Here is a 25,731-nt window from a genome sequence, read left to right on the forward strand (position 1 = left end):
ACACAAGGCAATGTGAATTACAGTACAGAGTGCCTTACTATGTACCAGGAAGCCTGCTCGGTGCTGAATCAATTGTGAGGATCCAAATACATACATGGCCTAACTGAAAGGAGGTGATCCAGTGAGGAATGCATGACAGATGCACCTTCCCCAAATAACCACACACAGATCCCACTATAGGTGACAGGTAACCCACGTAGTCCCCACAAACACAATCCTATACTCCCAAATAAAACGAAAGTAAAATATATTTTGCCTATGAAAAGGATTTCCAACAGTCATTTAAGCAAATCAAGAGCAGATACAATACTTAAAATTCCAACACCTCTCTCTTCTTTCCTTCTAAATCACTTTCTGTAAGATAGATATAAAGAGAGATTACTATTTATTTAGCAAAACTCCCTAGAAAAACTTTAACACAGCAATTAATTAGGAACAATCCTTAATAGCAATTAATTATCAAATCATAACTCAACAAATCATCAAAATATATATTCAAATAAGAGAGAGAGAGAGAGAGTGATTTTGGCTCAGAAGCCACAGTAATAAATGACCAAAACAACCAATAAAGTTTTCCAAGTGGGAGAAGAAAGCCCTTTGATCCCTCCCCACTTCACCTGGACATTCAGCCACCCACCCTGCCCAAGACATCCCCATCATTCTTCCCTGAATTTGCTGTCTCCTGGTGAAATAGCCAGCTCCTTGTCTGCTGACTGTGATTCCTCACTATATAGAAGTTGAAGATTTGCATAGTCTTCAAACTTTTCAGTCTAATATTTCAAGGCATTTCCACTCCTGACAACAAAAAGAAAAAAAGTTCCTGGAGGCACAAAACCTAGTTGAACTACAGTGTGAGGAAATACCCTGCCTTCAAGAAACAGACCAAATAAAACACCAGTGATAAACACAAGCATGCATACAAACATTCCAGAATTTGCTTACTTGCCCATCTCTGAAAGAAGCAACAACTCTGGTGAGGTTTTTAGGGCTCCAAGGAAGGCCAGCAGATGAAAACTCCAGAGAAGTCATTCTTAACTCTAAAGACCACACACTTCAGTGGGAGGAAAGGAACAGAACAGACTCCACCTCCTGCTCAAGTTAGAACTGCATAAACCTCCAGGAGTTCATTGTTCCCAAGAAACTGCCGCTGGGGGAGGGAGAAGGGAAGTGGGTCCTTTCAGACACCCAGGCGTGACATTAATCATTAACCAGACTTGGCAAAATAAATCTATAAAGTAATTCTGGACAGTCCAATGTTCTCCAGCCTTTTTATAAGAGTGGGCGCTTTCATTTTTTAAAAGAAAAACAATACGTGGTCAGTTTCCAGCTGTGTTTATTTCACAGCAATCTGTTCCCCCTAGGAAGGTTGCCAACACCTGACGCTGACATTGAACACTGTGTTGTAAAAAGAAATTAATAGAGGGAACAATATGACTAATAAAGCTGAGTGGCCAACTACATTAAACAGTCTTTTCTCGTGAATATTAAAGCGAAAATGAAAACTTAGAAAACAGGCATTATGTTCTGTCAGATGCTAGCACCAAGCCTTCTCAGAGAGAGAATTCTGTACATTTCTGCCAAGTGCAAAAAAGGGAAGACATGCAACACGGTATTACATCAGCCCGTGTCACATCTAAAATAGTGTAGGATCAACACACATGTACATTTGCAAAATTCATCTTAAACCAAAGCCGGGTCATTATAATCCTGGCCTAGATCAAAATGGCACGGAAAAAAAAAAATCCTTTGCCGACAGTTAGAAAACATTTCCCAGGCCACAAAAACATTCATTAGCTTTGACTATATGGAAAATGATGGGGTCCACAAGAGGTCTTGCCCAGCACCCACTCAGACAGGCTGAGCACAAGGGCTTCTCTGCTGCATCTTATTACATAAAACAGAAGGTCATGCTCCAGTGCCAACCCAAACAGCACGAGAAGCCCACAGGGTCAGCAGAAGGTGGCATCCTGAGGATTTGCTGATGCTGAAATATCTGTCAGTTTGACTGAGGGTTGGAGAGCATGGCTCTTGGGTTTATGGTTATTGACACAGGCTTTACAAAAGGATGGTGGGGCTTCCAGTGCCAAATTTATTTTAAAAATCTGTTTCCCAACATGAATGGGATTTCTAGCCAAGTAACTGGCAACCTGGAGGCCTTGGCTGCCCTCTCCTTACTACTTGCATCTGGGTTAAGTTCCAAGTGTAGTTGGCAATAAAATTGGCAGAGAAGTGTCATTAGATGTTATTAAATTGCAATGATCATATGCAAAACAACTAATGAGGCAGGGCAAAAGAAGAGGAGTGCAGGAAGAAAGACAGCTTTACAACACCATGTGAAAGTGAACAGAGACCCACCCTTTCATCCCCCAAACCACAGGACCTCATGCACTATGGAGACTCCAAGCAGTAAACCAACTTTCTTTTGATTACATAAAGCTTACAGAAGAAAAGCTGAAAGGCTCATTTGATTTCAAGGAAACAGAATGGATCTCCCTGGAGCTTCCTGCCCTCTAGACTGTCCCCTCTGCCTGGAGGGCTTTAGCTCTGTGAGTGAGAACTCAACCTTCCAAATTCAGCATACTAATCACATGCCCTACAGAACCTCCCCAGATATTCCCCACTGTCTCTAAAATAGATCTCTATGGCCTTTCATTTATTTTCCTCATACATTTTCTCAGACTCTAAAGTGATTTTATTTTGTATTTAGTTTTGCTTTTTTCCCATTACATAAGTTCCACGGCTGCAGTGATTTTGCCCAGTGCCTACACTTCACACATATTCACTGGCTGAATTTTTGGTGTTCTTTTCGTCACTGTTTTGAGCATTTGTATTAAGCCCTCCAAAGAAAAGGGAAGAAGAAGGAAGAGGAGGAGGAGGAGGAGGAGGAGGAGGAGGAGAAGGAGAAGGAGAAGAAGAAGAAGGAAAAGGAGAAGAAGAAGGAGAAGAAGAAGAGGAAAGCCTGGGTGTCGTGGCTCATGCCTGTACTGCCAATACTCAGGAGGCAGAACAGGGAGGGTCGCAAACTTGATACCAGCCTGGGCTACTTAGGGAGACCCTGCCTCAAAAAAAAAAAAAAGAGAGGAAAGAAAGAAGAAGAAAGGAAGGAATGACAGAACAAGGGAAAGAGAGGAAGGAGGGAGGAAGAAGGGAGGAAGGGGGGGAGGAGAGCAAAGCCCAAAATGGAGCCAAACTAGCACAAACCTATACATCAATAAGATGGCAATAAAAATCCTACCTGTGCCACTTATTAACCATGTAATCTTAACAAGATTTTCTTATGGGAAACTCAAGTTTCCCCACCTGCAAACCAGAGACAATGTACAATCTCACCTGGTAATTGAAAGATCCAACAAATGCAATATATGTCACATGCCTGTAACCCCGGTTATCTCAGGAGGCAAAGGAAGGAGGATCATGAGTTCAAGGCCAGCCTAGGCAAAGTTAGTGAGACCCTATCTAAAAAACAAAATACAAATAAAAAGGTGTTGGAGTATAGCTCAAAGTAGTAGAGAACTTGTGCTTGCCAAACAAACGTGAGGCCCTGGGTTCAAACCCCAATATTCAAAATAATCTGTAGCAGTGCCTCCCATATAATGAGTGCTCCATGAATACTTTCTTTTCTTCCGTCCCTGTTTGTACCTATATTTTTAGAATAAGAACTATGCAGAATGTTCTCTGTTTCGGGCATCTTATTTCTTCAAATGGTTGTCTATTCTTCCTCTCTTGTGTAACTTAAGCTAAAATTACACGTTTTCAAGCAGGTCATCCATCTAGAACCATCCACTCATCATTCCTACTATGAGAACCACTCCAAGTCTACAGCCTCAAGATTCTGGGAGTGAGGCCTTAGGACCCACAATTTCTTTAAAAAGTTCCACAAGTGGCTGAAATCTCGGCCAAGGTAAGAACTCCTTGTCTAGAGTATGTCCAGATAAAAGTTTTCCTTTTTCACTATTTCTCACTTTATTATGCTAAGTTCACTATCTCCCCATGCTCCAACGTACTTCCCCTACAGCCAACCAGTTCTTTCTGGGTAGTAAGAATTAAATTCCAAATTAAACACCTCATTTAGCTACTTCTGTCTTTGAGCCGAACCTACCAAAAATTCACAAAACTAGACACTACCGGGGACAAAATTCACTAAGGTGCAAATGGTGCTTCCAAAGTCAAGGCATATGAAAATCCAGCTGCTATAATAACAATATAACAATGAGCATTGTATCCTGAAACAGAAGAGAGGAAATCAGACAAGGAAAACATTTTTTAAAAGAAGGACCTCACAGAGGAAGTGGTATTTGAGGTGGTTGGTAGGACTTGAGAGAACATGAAGGTTCATTATACTATATGTCTTCTTTGTGTATATTTGAATGCTTCCAAAATAAAAAAAATTCAAAAAAATAACGTGTAGGGTTTTGACAATCAGGACTTGGGAGAAGAACAGGGATTCCAAGTGAAATGAGGGTCAGTCGTGAAGAGTGGTGAAAGGCATTGCAGTATATTCAAAACTCGGACTTGTCTTCTTTGGACAACAGAAAGGTGGTGACAGAGACACATCTGGAAAGGTAGACTGGAATCAAAGATAACTGTAATGGATAACTTTCAAATTTCAGACAATAAAAAAGTATGCTTTTCACATCTATGTCTCAAAAAATAATGTAGCAAAGTTACTTAATCTAGTGCCTGTAGATGTTTCAAAACTGTCATACACACACACACACACACACACACACACACACACACACAGAGGCAGATGTTTTCAGCCTCCAAATCTTTGCTTGTATTTTTCTTGCGATGTTCTTATCACCTGTCTCCCTTGGGCAGCTTCTGCACTCAGGTCAAGCATGTTCAGGAAGCCTTCCACAAAAGCCCCAAATATGATAAATGTCCCTCTTCTTTGCAGCCACAATACCCTGGACATACCTTTAAGGTGTGTCTCCCCATACTGATTAACCAAACCAATCTGTTCATTCATCTCTTCCACTAAAAAGGCATGTTCTTGAATATCAGGGCCCATGTCTTACCCCGGTATGGACTAAATACTGGACGCAAGAAAAAAGAGGTCAAGACCACAGTGATCTGCTAGTCATTGGCCGCTTTAATATTGCAGAGGTAAAGTCTACACACTCTGGTGACTTAGAGGTGTCAAGGAACCAAAGTTCCTTGGCAGGAGGAATAGGAATCGGCATCAGTCATCTGGCTTTTTCACACAAAGATGAAATTAAGTGAAAGAGGAGAGTCAGGCCAAGTGGGGTGCACAGAGAAGAGATGGGACATAAGTTTCAGTTCAAATATGTTGAGTGTAAGATGCTGAAAGGACACATGGCAGATTCCAAGCAGACAAATGAAGCATAAGAGAGGCATTTGGGACTCACAGAGAAGTAGAAAGGTGAACTAGACAGATAAGAAAATGAGAAGAATGAGAGAAATGAAGGCAGCCAAGAAAAGAACATTTTGAAGAATAACAATGAGCAACGAGTGAAGAGAACAAAGATTTGCTGGTCCTATCAAAGGAGGATAAACCAGAATGAGGAGCACACAGAAAAGGTTTTCTTGCAGCTTCATGTGACTAAAGCTCTTTATTTAGACCTGATAGAGCTGAAATATTTTTTGCCATGTTAACAATTTGGTGCTGACTACATGCTCTTGAAAGAACTTAAAAGTAAATCATATCCAAGGCTGCTGGAAGACTAAGGCCACAAAGAAAAACACAGGTATGTTGATCTACAGTCCTTCTTAGAAGCTACCAGTGTAGGGTCTGCTCTGCCTCTCTCCTGGCTTGTCATGCTTTGGATCTTAAAAGTCCCCCAAAGTTTCATGTTTTGAAAGCTCGAGAGTCCTGCCTCTTCCTCTCTTTCTTTTTGCTACTGGCCACCATGAGGTGAGCAGCACCTCCTTTACATGCTCTCTGCCATGATGCTCTGCCTCACCAAATGCAATGGAGCCAACAGACTATGGGCTGAAACCTCAGAAACATTGAGCCAAAACAAACCTTTCCTCCTTGTAGGTTGATTATCTCAGACACTTTGTCACAGTGATGGAAAGCTGATGAACACAGCTCCTTCTAATTTCTTTTATTGAGCTGTGTTCTACCACAATGAAGTACATCTTAAAAAGAAGCATCTGAATTTCATCTCTGTAAGGATGTGTTTCATGACCTTACAAGATGTCCTCTTTAAAAAGAGAGACTCACAACTCCCTGTATAGCTTCCTTATCTCAACTAGCAAAAGCCCTTGTTCCTTCCTATTATTGCTTATACTCTCTCTTCAACAAAATTAGAGATAAGGGCAAAATAGTTTCTGCCTGGTAGTGAGGGGGTGGGGGGGGAGAGAGGGGGTGGGGAGTAAAGGGAGGGGGCAGGGGGAAGGGGGGAGAAATGACCCAAACATTGCATGCACATATGAATAAAATAAAAAATAAATAAATAAATAAAAATTAATAAAAAGAGAGACTCAGAGAAAAGTGTGTGTTATCAGTTACTGCAGAGAGATGGTTTCTCTATAATCAAATGATCTCTGGATGTGGATAAGATGAATGGTATATCTCCATGTTACTTTCTCTGGGTTAACTGACTAAAAAGCTTAATGCTAACTACATTCATATTCATTGATGAGCCAGTGTTGTTTTGTGGCTCTACTTTGCTTCTGTCATACCTATCCTTGTAATAGCATTTTTCTATAGGAAATTTTAAATATACAAGAAAGTAAACAGAACAGTTACAATCAACCCCTAGAAACCTATCCCCCAACTTCAACAAATACCAACTGATGGTCAATTTTGTTTCATTGACATTCCACCCACATTCTCAGACATCAAATCATAAATGCTTTACCAATATCTCCAAATAAATTGACTATTTTTAAAAACATAAGAATAATACCATTGTCATACACAAAACTTTCTTAATATCTAGTTAGTGTTTGAAGTTCCAATTGTCTCAGAAATATCTCAAATATTTTTAAAATTACTGTGTGTTTGAAACAGGATCAAAATTAGGTCCATGCCTTACAACTTCTTAATAAATTTCTTAGTTCCCTTTAATCTAAGAACTCTCCTAGATAAGGGAAAAACAGTTTCTGCTTGGAAGTGAGGGGGTGGGAGGAAAGGGAAGGGGGGGGGGAAGGGGAGTAATGACCCAATCATTGTATGCACATATGAATAAAGGAAATAAAAAAAAGATAAAGAAACATATGCAAAAAAAAAGAACTCTCCTAACATTTCTTGTTGCTTTCCCCACCCCACAACCTCATGCAATTGTTTTGTTGCAAAAGTACAGATCTTTTGTCTTCCCACTGGATTCTGCCAATCATATCACTTGATGTAGATTCAAATATACCTCTTTTGGTGAGAACTTGGTCAGATTCAAGATCAACATTTTGGTTTGGCAAGACTATTTTACAGGTGGTCTCACTTCGTTTAAATGTATGTCAAATTGCTGAATTTTATGCCACCTAGTGAGCTACCTTAAACTCTGAATTGAAAAGTGAAGAAAAGAATAAATAATCTATCAAGAGCACTTGGTAATGAACAAACATTCTAATCTGTCAATTTGATAGGTAAACAGGAGTGCCTAGTTGTTTTTAAGTACATTTTTAAAAATATTTAATAAAGCTGAGTATTTTTATGCCTAGCGACATCAGCATTGACTTTTTGTAAACTGCTGTGCAAGTCATTTACCCCATTTTTATTCTAGGTTGCTATTATCACTGGTTTATTTGTAAGAGAAGATGTTGGCCCTTTTGTAGCCATTGTTGCAACATTCACACATACACACATTTTTTTTTCCTTTTTGTTACACAAAATTTAAAATTTTTACATTCTTTGATGTCCTCTGCATTTTCATAAGACAGGAGCATTGTTTCCTCTTCCCCAATGACTAGATAGTTGTCCCAATACCAACTGTTTATCTGTGCTGGAGGAAAGGAGGTGATCTGACCCCTTTCCAGGTCTTTCTAACTTAAAGCCAAATTGGAGGAAAAATCATAAGGAAGAAATGTAGCCCTTTCTCCAGGCCTTTGGCACATTGAAATGCCTCATGCTCCCTGCCAATAAGAAACAAGAGGGTAAAGAAACCATGGCCAAAAAATATGGCAGAATTCTTTGCCCTATAACTCACACTCTCCAGCTGGAAAGGCTCAATCTAATCCTTTGCCCCATGGTTGTTTCTGTAATATCTGGTCACCTTTCTCTTTAAAAAAAAAAAAAAAAAGCCAGAGACTAGTGAGAGGCATGTTTTGCAAAGTATAGCCTGGCAAAGTTCACAGTGGCCTTTGCCTTTTGTTCTGCTGCATATTTTCCTGACTCAGTGCATCTCTCAGTGGTACACTTGTCATTATAGGTCCATGATGGTCAATTAAAAAGCAAAGACTAGGAAATAGTTCTAAAGAAACCATAAAACTTAAATATGAGATTTTCTCAAAAGAGAAATCTAATCTATAAAAGCAAACAACTTATTTTCAAGGTAGTTTGGTTTATGCCAATTATTCAACACTATCACAGCTCCTCATGTAACCCGGAATGGGGAAATTCCACAGCCCTACAGAAAGACTGAAATCCTCAGTTTTTACTCCTGAATAAACCATCATCAATATAATTAATAAATACTGCTTCGAGCAATGCCACAATTCAGGGTGTCAAAAGAAATGGAGATCTCTAGTCTTAGATCTAAGTCCAGAAATCACTTCAGGCAGTCACCTTGAACCATGTAAACCAGTCAATCTTGAAGACTGGGTACAAGAAAAAATGCATAAGTTTTCTATTGCAGCAGAGCAATTTTCTACCTACCTATATGATCACAGGATGTGAAAAAAAAGTGTGGATTCATGTATGCTTCATGGTGTCTCATACAAGTTCTTACAAAGACAATGGTCCCAAATTAGTTTTAATGGCTAATCAAAAACAGGAATAGATAATTTATAATGGTCCCTGTATACATCTCTGTAAGATTTTCTTTACTTTGTAGATTTTTATTGGATTGATTTCAACTGAATGTCACTAATGGAAATTCTTACAAGCTTTTATTATTGGAGAGCAAGATAAAGAATTGAGGGAAATACTGATGTGTGTGGATGTGTGTGTGTGTGTGTGTGTGTGTGTGTGTGTGTGTGTGTATTTGGATGATTTAAAAGTCTCCAACAAATTTATATGTGGTAAATTGGAAAATGATTCAACATGACCTTGGAAAAAAGGCCTAGCAGGACAAGACTCATTAGCTGTGAGAGCTTGAGAAAAAATGGAAATAGTAACATCTACCTTGGTCAGGTTAAGCAATATATGTAGTGACACCTGGAAAATACATGTTGGATAAATGAATGTTGAAAGTTACCAAGTCAGTTACACTGCTGTTTTGGTAGGTACTTTTACATTAACAAGTGGCAGCTCATAAGAAAAATTATAGCAATAAACCAGAATTTATTGTGTATTCATTATATGCAAGATACAGTTTTCAGCATTTTACATGACTTATTTAGTGATCACACCAACTGCATGAGGTAAGTATTGCTTCCACTATTTCAAGGTTGTTGTGCATATATATAGATCTTGTATTCATGACAGCAGTCAGCTTTCCCATATAATACAATTACATTTAGTTCTTCAACCGAATTTGCTCTTCATCCAAGCCTATTTCCACTAGCCTGTGGAAGGATTGTTGCTGAACTGTGTCAGGGTTATATATAAATTCTGAGATCCAAAGGAAAATGTCTTGGATTAAATCCACTGTGCAGGCTTTCTATCATATGACCAAGCTTCTCTTGATAACACGTGCAGGGTATAAAGATGTTTACCAGGAATTATAGGGACATGACTTATGTCTGGTGAGGGGCTCTAGACACAATTAAAAAGCTGTATACTGCCATGACCTTTGCTCAAGATATTTTCACCTTTCTGGACATTAGTTCCCCTTGATGCTAAAATGGAAAACATCTGGTCACTCAATCAACCATCTAATTTTTTCACTAAATGATGCTCTGGTATTTGAGAAGCAATCAGCTTCACAGATGACATCAAAAAGGTTTCTACTCTTGGATTACTCTGTGTTGTGTTTACAAACTAGCACCCTTTTCCTGAGGGGATTTCTGATGAAATTGAAAACCCTATTCCCTACTTGACATAAATTACTTTAGCAGAGGGTATTAGTCAAGTAATTATTTGAAAAGCTGTGACTCCAACCCCTGTTTGAGAGATGCTGTGCCTTAGGGATGCTCATATTGTGCCTGTTGACACTCCATCTTAGTATGGATGAAAAGGGCTGTTAGTCCCTTAATGGATTTATTGACCACTTATCCTGATAGCAATCCCAACCTGATGCTTTTCCCTTCCTGTTAGAGGACTCAACCATTCTAGTCTAGACTAAACACTGAGTATTACTGCAACTCTTAAATCTGACTTCATGACAGAAACTCTAACGTTTCAACACAAAATGAATATATATAACCAACTACATCTCAATGACTCCCTTGGGGGCATTTTTTGAGTATGAAGAACCCCTATCTCTTTATATCTAGAAGAGTAGTCTCTCCCTAAGAAACTGTCCCATCTCCAATATCTAAAACATAAAATAAATAAACAAGGTGGGACTTCCTCCAAATAATACCCTCACTGCATCTAGCTCTGTAACCAGAAGGAATCTGCTCATAGTTGTTGGGCTCCTCCTAGTCAATGCCTGAGAAAATTTCTTTCCTTTGTGGCCCCCTCATTTCTCCCTCACATACTGAATGTTTCCAGGTATAATACATTCCAGATTTAAGTTTAGCACAAGGCTTTTAATTTTGTAACCTCAGCATCTTCATCTAAAGTTCACAAAAATAAAAATAGGGAAATTTGTAACTATGAGAAATAACAGAATATAATGAGAATAAATGAGGATCTAAGGAAAGTTTTGATTCTTGACTTTTTTATTTGTTATTACTCTTCAAAAGATGATGGAAAATTTGAGTAGCAGTCAAACCAAGAAATGAAGTCAGTAGGGAAAGAGTCAAAAGAGGCCAGAGAGGTACACAGAAATGATGGGGTAGTATCCCACTGGACACCGTGGGACCAACTACACAATGGAGGGAGGTAGGCTCCAGGAAAGCAGTCTTTAGACAAGAAGGAAAAGGGAAAAAATAGTGACAACTAGGAGAAAATCCAATGTGAAGGGAAGTTAAGAGAGGCTCTGAGTTTTGATGTATAACAGGGTGTTCTGCCAAGATTTCCCATGGGGTCCTAGAAAACATGAAGCCAAGAAATATTAGAAACAGCCAGAATAGGTCAGCAAAGGAGTTGCTGTAGTTTCAAATGAAATTTTACCCAGTACACTTACAGTATACAAGCTTCTGAGGAAGTAGTCATATTATATGAGAAACCTGAGAAAACTCAACCAGGCAACCAAACGGTCCAAGGACAAAAAACAGGTGTGATCTAAAACTTCCTCATTTCTCCTAAGAGCCAACTCCATTCCAAAACTGATCGTCATAAAACCTGGAAATAAATGACTCAGAAGTGGTTCCTTGCTCAAGAACTACCTTGCATCTCAAAGGTCACATGTGAATATGTGATGCTTTTCACTCTTCTAGAAATTTTAGAAAGTTTGCTGGTAAAGAGTTTTAATCTCCTTGTTGTTGATCTCTAAATCTAAAATACAATCCCCGACATTAACTTTGCACTTCTACTTCTATTCTAAGAACTCTACTCAAACATAATCCATTCGTTAATTCACCTATTTAACATAAAATTCACCTACCTTAAAATTGTACAATTCATGCAGGCACTGGTGGCTCATGCCTGTAATCCTAGCTACTCAGGAGACAGAGATCAGAAGGATCACAGTTTTAAGCCAGTCCACAAAAATAATTCAAGAGACTCTATCTCAAAAAGTGTTCATAAAAATAGAGCTAATGGAGTGGTTCAAGGTGAAGGCCCTGAGTTCAAGCCCCAGTACTGCAAAAAAAAATTGTACAATTCAATAATTTTGGAATATGCAGAGTTGTGCAACCATCCAATTTAAAACATTTTTCATCCCCTATAAAAGAAACACCATACCTATTAGCTGTCACTTCCCATTCCCTACAACTTTATCCTTTCTCTTGCCCCACGTAACCAGGAGGTAGCTTTCTGTCTCTCTAGCTTGGCTCATTCTGAACATCTCATACAATGGAATCATATACTATGCATGCTTTTGCTACTGGCTTCTTTCACTGACCATGAAGTTTTCAATAGTCATCTGTGTCATGGCAGGCAGCAGTACTTGTTCATTTCTATGGCTGATAATATTCCATTGTATCCTATATAACATTTCATTTGTCCATTCATCAGCTTATAGACATCTGTGTTGTTTCCACTATTTGGCTATTATGCATAAGGCTGCCATGTATACTCATGGACAGTTTTTGTGTGGATTCTCTTGGGTATATTCCTAGGAATGAAATTGCTGTATCTAATAGTAACTTATGTTTAACCTTTCATGAAACCATCAAACTGTTTCTCAAAGCAGCTATGCCATTTTACATTCCCACCAGAAGTGTGTAAGTTTCCAGTTTCTCTACTACATTTTAAAAATAAGCAAAATAAAACACCACAAAAGTAAGAAAATAGTAATAAATACTGGAGCAACTATAAAGTTAAAAAAGAAGTGATGAGATCAAGAGTCCTGACACTAGCAGATCTAGATTCTTAGGGAAAATCTGATGCTAACTAGAAACTTGGAAACTTAAATTACTGAACTGTTTTAAACTCAGTTTCTTTGCCTGAAAATCCAGGAGTCAGATGGTAAATTTCCAGTATATACAGTAATTGAAGTCAACATTTTTTGAGACCAAGTATACACTAAACCCTTTATGTACATTTAGATCTCATAATCATCCAACAAAAGCAAAGCATTTCCTTAAAAAATTTAAAGGAGGACTACCACATGATTCAATAATTCACCCTTTGGGAATATATCCAAAAGAAGACAAAACAGGGTGTTTAGGCCAAATTGTTTCCCTACACAATTTGTATGTTGAAGCCCTAACCATCAGTACAACAGAATGTCACTTTTATTTGGTGATAGGTCTTTAAAGAGGTAATCAAGTTAAAATATGGTCATTAGGATGGGTCTTAACCCAATATGACTAGTGTCCTTGTAAGAATTAGAAATTTGGACAAGCATGTAGAGAAAGAGAAACAGAGACCTAGACAAAGACAAAGCAATAAGACAAGCTGACAACAGAGGCCTTAGTAAAAACTAACCTGTACAACAACTTGATCTTAATTTCTAGCCTCCATAATTGTCAAAACGTAAATTTCTGTTGTCAAAGCTACCCATTCTTGGGTTCTCTTTTATGGCAGTCCTAACAAGCTAACACAAATATCTCAAAAAATACTGTGCACATATGTCCACAGCAGCATTATTCACAACAGCTGAAAGGTAGAAGCAACCCAAGTGTCTACTGATGGATAAAAGAAAACAAACAATATAATAATTATACATAAAATGGAAAATCATTCCACCTTAAAGAGGAAGGAAATTCTGATGCATGCTACGATATCAATAAACATTAGGACATTATGCTGAATGAAATAAGCTAGTCATAAAAAGAAACAATACTGCCTCATTCCATTTATACCAGGTACCTGAAATAGTGAAATTCATGGAGATGGAAGGCAGTAATAGCTGCCAGGGGAAGAGAAAGGAATGGGGGAATTGTTTAATGGATACAGAATTTTACATTTACATGATGCGTGATAGATACGGACGCATAGAATGTAAGTGTACTTAACGATGCTAAATTGCATTCTTAACAATGGTTAAGATGGAGAATTCTATGTTATTAACACAATTAAACATTTTAAATGGGAAAATGAACTATTATTCTCATTCGATAGGTTCAGAAACTAAGATTTAGATGCCACCATTTTTTTTCTCTAGTTTCAGTAGTCAGTATTCCCAGCTAGATCTGAATCCAATACCCAAACTAGAAGTACTACTTTCCTATCCTAGCACAAATTTTTTTTTTCATTTTAAATCAAGAATAAACACTAGTTTTATTCTTTACTTCCTATACTCTCCAAACTGACATTGTTTTCAGTGACTTGGTTTTCCCAACAAACACTATGTTTAACTGTTCTGGAACCATAAGCTTTCTTTGGCAATTTTCCTAAATTATTCCTACCCTCATCTCCCCTACAATCTCCTAATTCCTTACTGATATTATGGCCCCTAATTTCAGGATCCAAAAAGAAAAAAAAAAAAGGACTGAAATGGAATTTTTCCAAAATGCCCAGCCGCTCTGGTGAGAGATGCCAAGAGAGCTTCCATCTTCTATGCCAAAGTCTACATTCTCTGAAGTTAAACACATTACAGTATTCCTTCTCCCAATTGTCTCAATATCCAAAGCTGTTGGACCAGAAGCTTTGCTCTCTGAAAAGCTGAAACTAGTCCCATCTTTGCACTAGTCTATGCAAAGAGTTCTATTCTCTGTGTGTGCCAAGTTGCAAACAGGTTAGGACTGGTGGGAAGAACGGAATGTCCTGTGAAAAGAAGGAGGGGCACAGAGGTGGCCAAAGCAATAGAGCTCAGGCCATGGTATCCCACCTGCTGGGAATGAAAGTGAAGCCAGAAGAAAGAACTGGGGGGAAGAGATGAAAAATTCGAGAAAGTGATGCTAAACTCTTTGGAATGCATAGTTCTCAAGAATTCCTGACTGATTTAAATATGCATATCATTCTTCTTAAACACTATAAACAAAAAGAAAACAGTCAACCTGGGAGTGTCAGATTAATTCTCCAAATTCTTCAGTGTAGAGAAGCTCACATAGCCTAGAGAGATGTTATAGAAAGTAAAAGAATATTTCTCAGACTTAGCTCCCCAAATATTCTCATGGTAAGTCAAAATCTGTTACATAAGACTCCAAGAAATTGTTCAAATTCTGTGGTGGTTCTGAAACGCTGTTGTATTTAATAATGTCTGGAATAAGTAGGCCATTCACTGGAGCTAACACATTTTTCAAATAAAATAAATAGTTACAGCCATTGTAGTAGCCTCTTTCATTACAGAATGCATCCTGTTCTAGATATTCTGGCAGAGGCTGTAATCACAGGTCACACCATGCTTCCTTGAGTATTTACAAACCACATTATTTTTTCAGTGAATTAAATAATTGTGCAAGTGTAGGCTAAAACACAGCTTGATCTGACCTAGCAAGAAAAAAATAGACACATACATTCAGCATACACATAAGCTCAAAACCAGTCTAAAGTCTTTATCCTCAGGATTTAAGAGAACTTGCTTTGTAGAAGCTAGGAAGCAGGCTGGCTGATCTTTCCTAGCTGGTAATGGCACAAGGAGGGCAAATGTCTTACCCAAGGGGCCACATAAGCTGACAGTGTCACCAAGAAGGGAATTGGAAGAAATAAATGTGTTCATTCTCTCCTCAAATAGCAACTCTCAATATCTGCTATGTGTTAGTATTGGGCTATGCCCTGAAAATAAAAATGAAATACAGCTATGTCCTTACTCCAGCCCAACCACAGCCTTCAGTATATCTCTTCTAGAATGATTGAGCTAAGTTACAACATTCCCAGAGGTGGTAGGAAGGACAAGTACAGTGGCAAATTCTTACATGGCCTAAATGAACTATGAGTATTGGAGGAGGAAAAAGTAAGATGCCTCTTTGATTAAACTCCCAATCTCTTAAAAAGTTTGTGCATACCTCCCTCCAAACTGCCTACGAACTGTAATTCAGATTCCTCACATGCATTCAAGAGCCCACCCCAGCTGTACCATCTTCTACTGTCACCCCTAAGGACTAAGTAAGTAGAAGTCAAATGGAAGCTCTTTCTGTTTCCCTGAACATACCTAATTTTAGTTGGGCTCTACAGTTCCGGCCAGGCTGTTTCTGCCACCTGGAATACCTTTACCTACTCCCTCTCCCAGCAGCTGGAGGGCACATATTGTCCTCCAGCTATGAACTCTTCTTCCTGTATTTTGGTCTCTGTCTTCCTCCTATGAACTGGTTGTTCATTTTCTGTCTCTTTTCTCCCCTCTGCCTAGGAAACTAGAAGGTTATCTGTGCATCTCCTGCTTTGCATAGTCAGGGGTAGGTCGCTTACATCAATGCCAGGCTCAAAGCAAGGAACAAAGCAGATCTCACCTCTGCTAACCTCTCAGTTGCATAATGAGTTGTTCTCCTCGGTGTGCATATGATAAACTGAACTTTAGAATGGGCAGGCAAATAAACCGCGGTATTACAAATAGATAAGAGTGAAGTCAGGTGTGTCTTGTTCAAGGCCTGCATTTTCCTCACTAGACTATTTGGGGCATGCCTATTTTATGCCTGACTAGGAGCTGGACACTCTGATGCTGCCCAGCATGGTAAGAGAGTACCCATGCAGCAGATGGACAGCCTAGAAAAGATAAAAATTCAAAGTACTATTTCCACTGAGTGCATTTCACTTTCACATCACCATAAAGTTGAAAAATCATAATGCATTTAATACACCTAGTGTCTGCATGAGACATAATCTGTGCAATCTTCCCTATTTCTTTACACCATCTATTTCAGTCCCTAATATGGCATTCCAATCCAGTCTAGGCTTTGACCAGTTTCCAAACAGATGCAATTTGACAAGGTTTTATGTTTGACTATACCAGATGCCTTCTTCTATCCTAGATTCCTACTGCAAGAGTTCTTTGACACCTGCCAGAAGCTGCTAGGCTTGCTCACATGTACATCCTGGGAGCTATGCATTTGAGACCACATGTGATCAACAAACAATGAAGGAAAGGAACTGACAAAGAATCCCTTACATTTCCTGGCACACAGATCTGAGACACATTTCATTAGGCTCTTAGAAGATATGATGGAATAAATGTCAGTTGAAAGCTGTACTGGCTTTCCCTTCTTTCCTGTTTCATCTCTTTGTTCCTCTTCCTTCTTGCAATCACACCGACAAATAAGTCTCTTATACAAGCCTCTATTTCAAGCTGTATCTTCAGAGTTACAGGCTATAGGAATGTGGTCCAAGGCAAGAGAGAATTCAGTAGCCATCTGGGCCATAGTGCAAGCTGGTCTGTCACTCAAGATATACAATCAGCAGATCCAATGGTGTTTGGTAGAAAGCCTGACTCACCTGTGGATGTCAGCCAGCTTCCTCTCCTTGGTCCCCCAAAGCTAGCACAATGGACCCACAAAGGGAATGGCTCAGGTGGCAGGGATAGAGACTGGCATGGGTCTAAAACTATGGTCTCCTGCTTACCAATAACCTAGCTATTGCCACTGCCAGATGTGCAACCAAACAATAACAGAAAGAGATGTTGATCCCTCTAACACCTTTCAAGGATATCAGCAATCCTGTGGTAGAAGGTTGATCACAACAGACCTCTTTTACCCTGGAAGAGAGTAAGGAGATAGCAACTCACACTTACCGGAATCAACACCTACTCTAAATAAAGGTGTGTCTTTTTTGTATGTGGTGTCTCTCCAAGGACCATTATCTGAGGACTTGAGAAAGCCAAATCTACAGCATTACATCAGACCAAGGGACTAAGTAAGAGGGGCAACAATAAGTGACCAGAGAACCTACTACAGATGCCCCTTGACATCCTCACAAACCCACTATCAGTTGAAAATAGCATAAATGGAAAATGTGTTCAATACACCTAACCCTCCAAACATTATACCTAAACAACACAGTATGCTGTAGAATACTCGTTCACCCTTGTGATCAATAATGTGCCTGACTGGGAGCTGGGCACTCTGATACTACCCAGCATGGTGAGACAGTACCCATGCAGCATGGTGAGAGAGTACCCATGCATCATAGCCTAGGAAAAGATAAAAATTTAAAGCACTATTTCCACTGAATGCATTTCATTTTCACATCATCATAAAGATGAAAAATTACAAGTTGAATCATAAATCAGGGACTATCTGTAGTCCTCATCATTATTATATATATACCTCATCATTCAAATTAGTCAGCTCAACTGAAGAGTGAAATGGCATGGTCCAGACTCAGTTGGGCAAAAGCTTAAGGAAAACAACCTGCTATTCAGTGTCACATTGATTCATGCTCCAGCCCTGGAATTTCTGCAAGGAGGCTTGTCTCCTGGGAGAGAGGAATGGTGTTAAGAACCATATGCCAAGTGTTCTCATTATTCTTAAGATATCATTTTATCTTGGCCCTTTCACCAATGAAAGCCAAAAAATCTATGGCTATGTACACAAATGTATATACATACATACATATATACATTTTTAAATGTACTTATGTATACATCTGTACATAAGCATATAGACATACACATACCTATTTTAGAAATCATGAATTTCCCCCAATATGCCAATTCCAATCCATCCTATAGGATGTTCATGGTTTTGTGTTTTTGTTTTGCACTCTTTCATTTGCTCAATCTTCTAATTTATCTAAAAGAATCTCAAGTCTGCATTGTCTATACTGCTGTATGTTCTAGTCTTAAGAGCGATGAAACTTTACCCCAGCACTCTCTAGGAGGATGACCCCTGTTTGGTCAGAACTTTTTCACATACTCATGTCTGATCCAACCTCTGAAAAATGGGCCTGGATCCATCGTGATTAATTTGGAGCGCTCATCCTCACTACTATCACAACCCCCCAGGACTTGGGTTAGGACCTCCCCTCAAATATACCATCACATACAGGAGGGTGAGATACCTGAAGAAAATAGGAATGGTGGAGAATGGATAACAGGGAAGCAAAATCTACATACTACCTTAACCTATAACCTACAGTGGAGTGGACTACATAAAACATCTGAAATTGCATGTAGAATATTCTTTGTGTGTCTTCATGTGAGGGGAGAGGGTCCTCACTCATAACCATTTTCACTCTGTAACCCAAGTAAAGTTTGAAACTGTTTACGTTTCAAATCAAGATAGTCTTCAATCTTAAATTTATAAAGCACAAGAAGTTTCCAGGAACTTAAACCCTAATCAGAAAATGCAAGTGTTCTCTAATCTCATTTACTGCACTTCTGCTGTTAAGGCAGGAATCAGAAGATATAAGGCCTTTGTCAAAGTACAAATGTTTGTCTCAATTTGAGTCGCTCTTGTGCTTGTTTCTAGAGCCTGACTTTTCAGGTTTCTAAGGCAATTAAGGGGCACTAAATCCTCAGTGAATTAGACATGCTGCCTTCTGAACCCTTATACTTCTAAAGATAAAGGGGACTGAGCAGGAGTCTCTAATGGAATAAAGGAAACGGATGTGCAAACTGCCATAAAGAAGAAATAAATCCATGGCTTAGAAGCCAAAGAGCAAATGTCAAGGCCACTTGTCAATTTCAATGTGTTCTTGGGATTTTATCCCAGTGGCCCCAAATGCAATACTCAGGGCCCTAGAAGTTTTAATGCCATCTGGAACAACTGTGGCAAGAGAAAGAGATCAGCCTCTCCAGAGGTTAATCTATAGGGCTCCTTCAACGGTTCTATTTATCTATCTGAAAAGGCTTAACACAAAGGCATCTCCTGTGGTCATAGCATGCAGGGTAAAGGGGGATGGAGCTTTCCCAACAATGTGCCCTGGGTGTAGCTCTTAAATGTTTGCCAGGGAGACAACTGTTGTGCAGACAAGGAAGAAGTCACAAATCTAGAAGATTGTAATTGGTTACCTCAGTCAAAGGGTGGCCCTATGAAATGATCATCCCAAATGGGACACTGTTGAGAGTTTTAAAAGGACACTACTGGGGCTGGGGTTGTAACTTAGTGGCACAGCACCTGCCTAGTATGTGGAGGCCCTTGATTCAATCCCCAGGACTGCAGAGAATGAGAGAGAGAGAGAGAGAGAGAGTATTAATGATTAAACCAAGACAAGGACTGTGAAGTGGTGTAGCATTCTCTGCCAACCAGACTTCCAGCACCCTACTCACTCAGTATCTATTTTATAATACTGTCCTCTGCTCTGGCCTCTTTCATTCATTCAGCACTTTGTATGTGCCCATGGGAACAAGCCATTTCTCTTCAACGTTAATCTGTCTGCCTTAAGCAATAGCCATTTGGCTTGCCTTGGAATCAAAATTAGCATGTTTACTCTGAACTAAGGCATTAGGAGCATTTGTTTGCATGCTTTGGTTTTTAAATCTTTGATTCAGAAGATGTCCAAGTGACTCACTGGTCTATTTTGGTCTTGAGTATTAAGCTATATTCAGAAAGCCTCCCTGCAACCACACACACTTGGGTAGAGAGGCTCTCCTACGAAAACCACTGAAACATCTTCCAGAGGTAGGAGAATAGATACATCTGACTAGGGGGGATACATCTTGAAAACATCTTTAGTGCTGATCATACCTTTACTATTTAACTATCATCTCTAAATCCTCTCCTGACCAATAGTCATTTACGTACATTCACTATCATCGTTAAGTCCTCTTGGCTGAAAAATATTTTTCTTTCACTCAACAACACTGAAGAGAAAAAAGCTTTTTAACTTTTTACCACATACACTTAAAGAATAAAATGTTACTTTTTCAAACACCTTCAATTTCCTGAGTTCAAAAAATAAAAAATATGGTGAATATGGTGATACACGTCTGTAATCCCAGAACTGAGGACATTGAGACAGAGTGATCACAAGTTCAAGGCCAGTCTGAGCTACATGAGATGCTGTCTCAAAAAGCAAGGAAAAAATATTCATCAGAAAATAAAGATGAAAGGAAGAAAATTCAAATTACCCAAATTCCATCACTCAGGCAAAACTGCTGGTAATATTTTGGTGCATTACTTTGCAGACATTTTTTTCACATAAATTTACAATGATGTTACTGGTTACAGAGATATAGAGATTTCTCATAAAATTAAGGCCATACTGTACATACAATTTTTCACATTGGTTTTATCAATTAGCATTTTATTCTGAACATTTCATGCAGCCATTAATCATCCTTTTTGTAAATTTTTTGAGTGTAAAATATTCCCAAGTATTACAAAAATTGGTTGTGAAAATGTGTATTTATTCATAACTGTTACATATCAACTGCATAGCCAGCATATATTAGTAATGTGTGAAAGAAGTATGGCTCTTTAACAAGAACAAGTTGAAGAACAATATGCAAAGACATTCAGCTTTACAGAACTTAATATCACAACTCATGTTTGAAAAACCCAAGGCCTCTGAAATGGATAAATACATCTGAAATGAATAAAGACATCAAAATCAGGGTTATATCAGGCTACTTTTCTCTGAGGGCAAACGGAGAACAGAAAGATATCTCTAGAGAGGAAGATTTGCTAGATGCTGCAGTGTAGCCTCTAGAGAAACAGATAATAATCATTTCCAATCACGCATTTAAACATTCTCCTGCTTCCTACAGGCTTGGTATTGTGCCAAGTACTGACGATACAAAATGACTAAACTATCATCTCTCCTCTCAAGCTTACAGAATGATTCAGATTCAAGGCTGACACTTAGACTGCTTGAGTCCATTGAAAACTGGGTGTTGAGAGGGGGAAGGAGGAGGATACAGCAAGTCAGTAAAGAGTATAGCAACAATTCATATCTGCTAAATAGATCTGTTTTCTATCCCATTTTGATATAATAATAAATATACGTAGATGGTGCTATTATATTCAACAAACATCTACTGAACTCACTATGGGCATGCATAGTGTTAGAGGCTGTGGATACCAAGATGAGAGAACATGGCCTCTGTTCTCAAAAACACTCATGTGAAGACAGATTATAAGTATGTACAGCAAATGATTTCATTAGGAATAAAATAAGTATAAACAGAGAGCTCTGAGAGAACCCAAGCAATTGACCAGCCTGGGGAAGGGTGTGTTGTTTCAAGGCTGGTTTCCAGCCAGAGAAGTGTGCAGTAGGAGGAAGAAGTGGGCGAGGAAAAGGGTAGAGAGAAAAGGGAAAGTTGGGAGAGGAATTCTAGTACAGGACATGAACAAACATAAACTCAAAAGTAGAGCAGTGTGCTATGCCCAGAGCTCTATATCAAATGTGTGAGGATGCATATAAAATCTAGGCAGAGAGCATCAGGAAATGAAGACAGAAGTAAGCACATAAAGCCAGCAGTGAGTTTGAGGCAATGGGCTGGTGTGTCACAGTGTTTCAGATGATAACTGTACTTCATAGTCTCAGTGAGGCATGAGATCCCCATCACTCATCTCCCATCACAGTGTCACTAAATATCTATCTTGTCCTTCTTCTTTCTCTTCTACATAAAAGTGGGCATGTCCCTCTCATTGAAGGCCAGTCCCTCCACTGGGCTTTGGATCCATCCACTCTTGTCCTAGGAAGGATGACAGGGTTTCAGCTACTTTATTCCAGAGCTTCATCCTCTCCCTAATGGATGAAGCACCCATCCTTCCTGGATGAAGGATTCGACTTGCCTGGTCCCTTCCCTGGTATCACCTTCATGCTCCTCTTGCTTTTATTCCTGTCATTGGGATTCCTGATTTATTCCTATCACTTTTGCATGGTTCCTACTAGTCAACAACTATGCTTTTGTATTTGCCAAAAAATGGTTCACTTCAGCCAGGTGGGGTGGTATATGCACCTAACCCAGCACTTAAGATACTGAGGCAGAAGAATCTGGAATCCAAGCCCACCCTGGGCTACATAGCAAGATTCTATATCAATAATAATGATAATAACAAATAAAAAGCTTCACTTTATTCCATACCCCCTCCAGCCAGTAAAACAGGGTTCTACTAAATAGAGAGAGACATATTCTCTTCTAGAACCTGCAAAAGGAAACACACCCTGACAAAACCTTTGTTTTAGCCTAGAGAGACTCATATCAAAACCTACAGACCCCTAAGATAATAAAGGGCTGTTATTTTAACCTGTATAGTTGTGGTGATTTAATATCGCCAACAATAGCCAAAAAATACAAATTTTTGAAGGTTTTGCCACATTCAGCCCTTTTCTTAAAATAGTCAGCTCTTCTAGTTCCCAAGACAATTCTTCCTGATGGTTTTTCTCCCAAGCTCACTGAAAAAGTCTAAGTCTCAGTCTCCCATGTTGGCTTCTTCTACACTTCTCCCCTAAGTTTTGAGTCACTCAGCATTCTTTCTTTCCTAGTTCACTTTACATTGTTACACCTGAAAATTCTGTCTGTAAAGGATTGCTCCAAATTAAATTTACAACTTAGACTATTGCTCTGATCCCAATGCTCCTATTTCAGCCACTTCCCTGTCATTTCCTTCTGAACATCTTAGGCAATTCAGTATATCCAAAATGCATCTCTTGGCTTCCTCTTGAGGTCAAAGTCTTCATCTCAATAGATCAGCCCTTTTACCCACTTACACAAACCTGCTGTCCTTAATCTCCTCACTTCCTTTTATCACTGTGTCTAATCCAATAGGAGATCCCACTGAATTTGCCTCCAAAATATATTCCAAATCTGCCTATTTTTTTAATCTCTTTCGCTAATACTAATCCACATCATCACCCTATGTACCTGGTCTCCATACTTTTTCTTTCATCTTCCTCTGACCCACATTCTGCAAAGCAAGAGTAATAGTAAAATAGAAACTGGATAAAGTTGCTTTCCTGCTTAAAATTCCTCATGGTTTCCCATTGAACTTGGCATAAAATGCCTGCCTTACTATAGGATACAGGACCTATGTGATGTGATTCCTGCCCATTTCTCTAATCCCATCTCATATGAGTCTCCTCTAATTGCTCTGTATATTAATCATTTTCTTCTAGTTTTCAGTTCTTTTAATCTAATAAAATCTGACATATCTTACTGCCAACTCTTTACTTTGCCTAGAACATTCCTTGTCTTTCTCTTTCCATTACAATTCCTTTCTACACTTTAGGTCTCAGTTTAAATATGATAAAGGACAGCCTTGTTCATCGACCCTATGCCAAGTATGTCCATCCTTTTATTGTCCATCCCTGATCCTTATCTGTTCCATTTGTAACACAACATAATTTATAAACATATTAGTTATCTGTCTGTGTACATGGCTTTGTCGGTCTTCAGCACTAGAAAACAACTTCTGAGCGTAAATTGATATTATGCACTGTTTTATTCTCAGTCCTGAAAAGAATGATTGGCCCATGAATGGTCTCTAGATTCCTTACTTTCTCAGTCATTCTGCTAGCGGATGGAGAGTGGGTAAAGATGGAGGACAAGACTGAAGCCAGGAAAACTGAGAAGATTATGGAAGTGATCCAAAGGAGAAAAGTAGGAAGACAAGATTTGATCAGTAACATTACAGATGGGGAGAATGAACACTGAATTATTTTGAAAAGTTCTTTCTAGGAAAATTGCAGGTATCACTTGAACAAAGATCACAAGAGAAACAAATCTAGGGAGATAAGAAAGAACGAGCTCAGGTTGAAGTAAAGTGAAGTTGAGGCACCAACCAGGTTGAAAAGACAAAACAAAATTCCAGCAAACAACTGTCCATTCCAGTGTGAAGCTTCAATCAAAGTGCTGGGTAGGGAACCAAGACTTGAAAGTTATTATTACTATACATATATATATTATATAATATTATATATCTTATAATAATATATATCATATATAATAATATATATTAGCATTTTTATAGTATAGTACTTCCAAGATATTCTCAGTTTCCTAGTCAAAAAGTCTAAATCTAAAACCATTGTTCAATAGTTAACCTAGCAACAGAGCCCTCCTCTAGAAGAGCCAATCAATACACAATGGAAGGAAACTTGCCACAATGGCATTTCAGAACTCCATGCAACCCACTGTCCTCCCATTTTTCTCCTCCTGGTTATCTCAAATCTTCCTGGCTATACAGATGGTTCACTTCCTAACACACACCAGCCCCTGAACTCCATGTGGCTGTGATCCCTGCAGAGCAGACCAATCGGATATCTTCAAGTATTAGCTACAACACCAACACAGGGTTTCTCTCTGAGAAGTACTGAGCACAGACTAACATTTTCTTGTCTCTTACTATACACGTTCATCACATATGGAAACTCTAATTAACCTCTTATTCCTTCTCTCATTTTAGAGGACCCTGTATTCCTGGCTGGTATACTTAGCTTCAAGTAAAGCAAGTAACTAGAAGGATAGAATGGATCATCAGTTCATGAGTCATTACTGATTTTTATGGTAATCCATGCAAATATTACAAAGCACTTTTCTGCTTTGTTGGTAATACCCTGCAACAGAATTCATGGGAGAACCCACAGTAACAAACAGGTGGTATATAAAAAGTTCACTTGTTGATCTGATTGTTTAAAATGCAAGCATATTTTCACAGATACACATTATTTCAATAGTTCCCTAGACCAGCCCAACAAAAACCCATTAAACTGAGAATATAAGTGAATCATAGATCTATGAAGCTGGAATAGACGTTAGGGGAGTGGAAATCATTTAATCAATTACAATGGGGAAACTGAGGCTGGGCTAGGCCTTCAAGTTAGTCTCGTGAGTAATACTTTAACCACATCCACCAAATATAACTTGTTTCTATGAGAAAATGCCATAAGACATCAACTGGGCATGCTAGGAGCACGTGCTTTCTCCTTTTGTTTTGGCATTGGATATAAGGTCTTTCCCAGTTTAAAATCACTGCAGGGACTGTGGTGTTGATGACTTGAAAAATGAATTGCAGAAAGAACTCGGCTGCATAATAGAGGTAAAGGATGGGGAAGAGGAGCTAGACAGTTTCTGGGAAAGCTGAAATTCTAATGAAAGTAACACAACAGCATATCCTCTTATATTTTTTATTTCTTTAGTTCACCAAATGTTTTTACATAAGGAGGATAGAAGCTTGGGAACAATCTGCTAA

At 38.8% G+C, this 25,731-nt stretch overlaps 1 protein-coding gene across 5 annotated transcripts in view; it reads right to left on the reverse strand.

Annotated features, from left to right (window-relative positions):
- Map2k6 (mitogen-activated protein kinase kinase 6) overlaps nt 1-25,731 on the reverse strand; it is a 111,679-nt gene that overhangs the window by 39,718 nt on the left and 46,230 nt on the right. Inside the window, exon 1 of one of the 5 annotated variants that reach the window (XM_074045257.1) lies at nt 947-1,192. The exons of 2 other annotated variants lie outside the window; for them this stretch is intronic. In XM_074045257.1, the coding sequence (XP_073901358.1) occupies nt 947-950 (4 nt within the window). In that variant the 5' untranslated portion in view covers nt 951-1,192. Of the gene's footprint in view, nt 1-637; nt 855-942; nt 1,193-25,731 lie in introns of those variants that run through there. 2 more of the 5 variants (XM_074045258.1, XM_074045259.1) reach the window with 2 other exon arrangements.

This window comes from Castor canadensis, chromosome 11 (assembly GCF_047511655.1).
Source record: "Castor canadensis chromosome 11, mCasCan1.hap1v2, whole genome shotgun sequence".
NCBI lineage: Eukaryota > Metazoa > Chordata > Mammalia > Rodentia > Castoridae > Castor > Castor canadensis.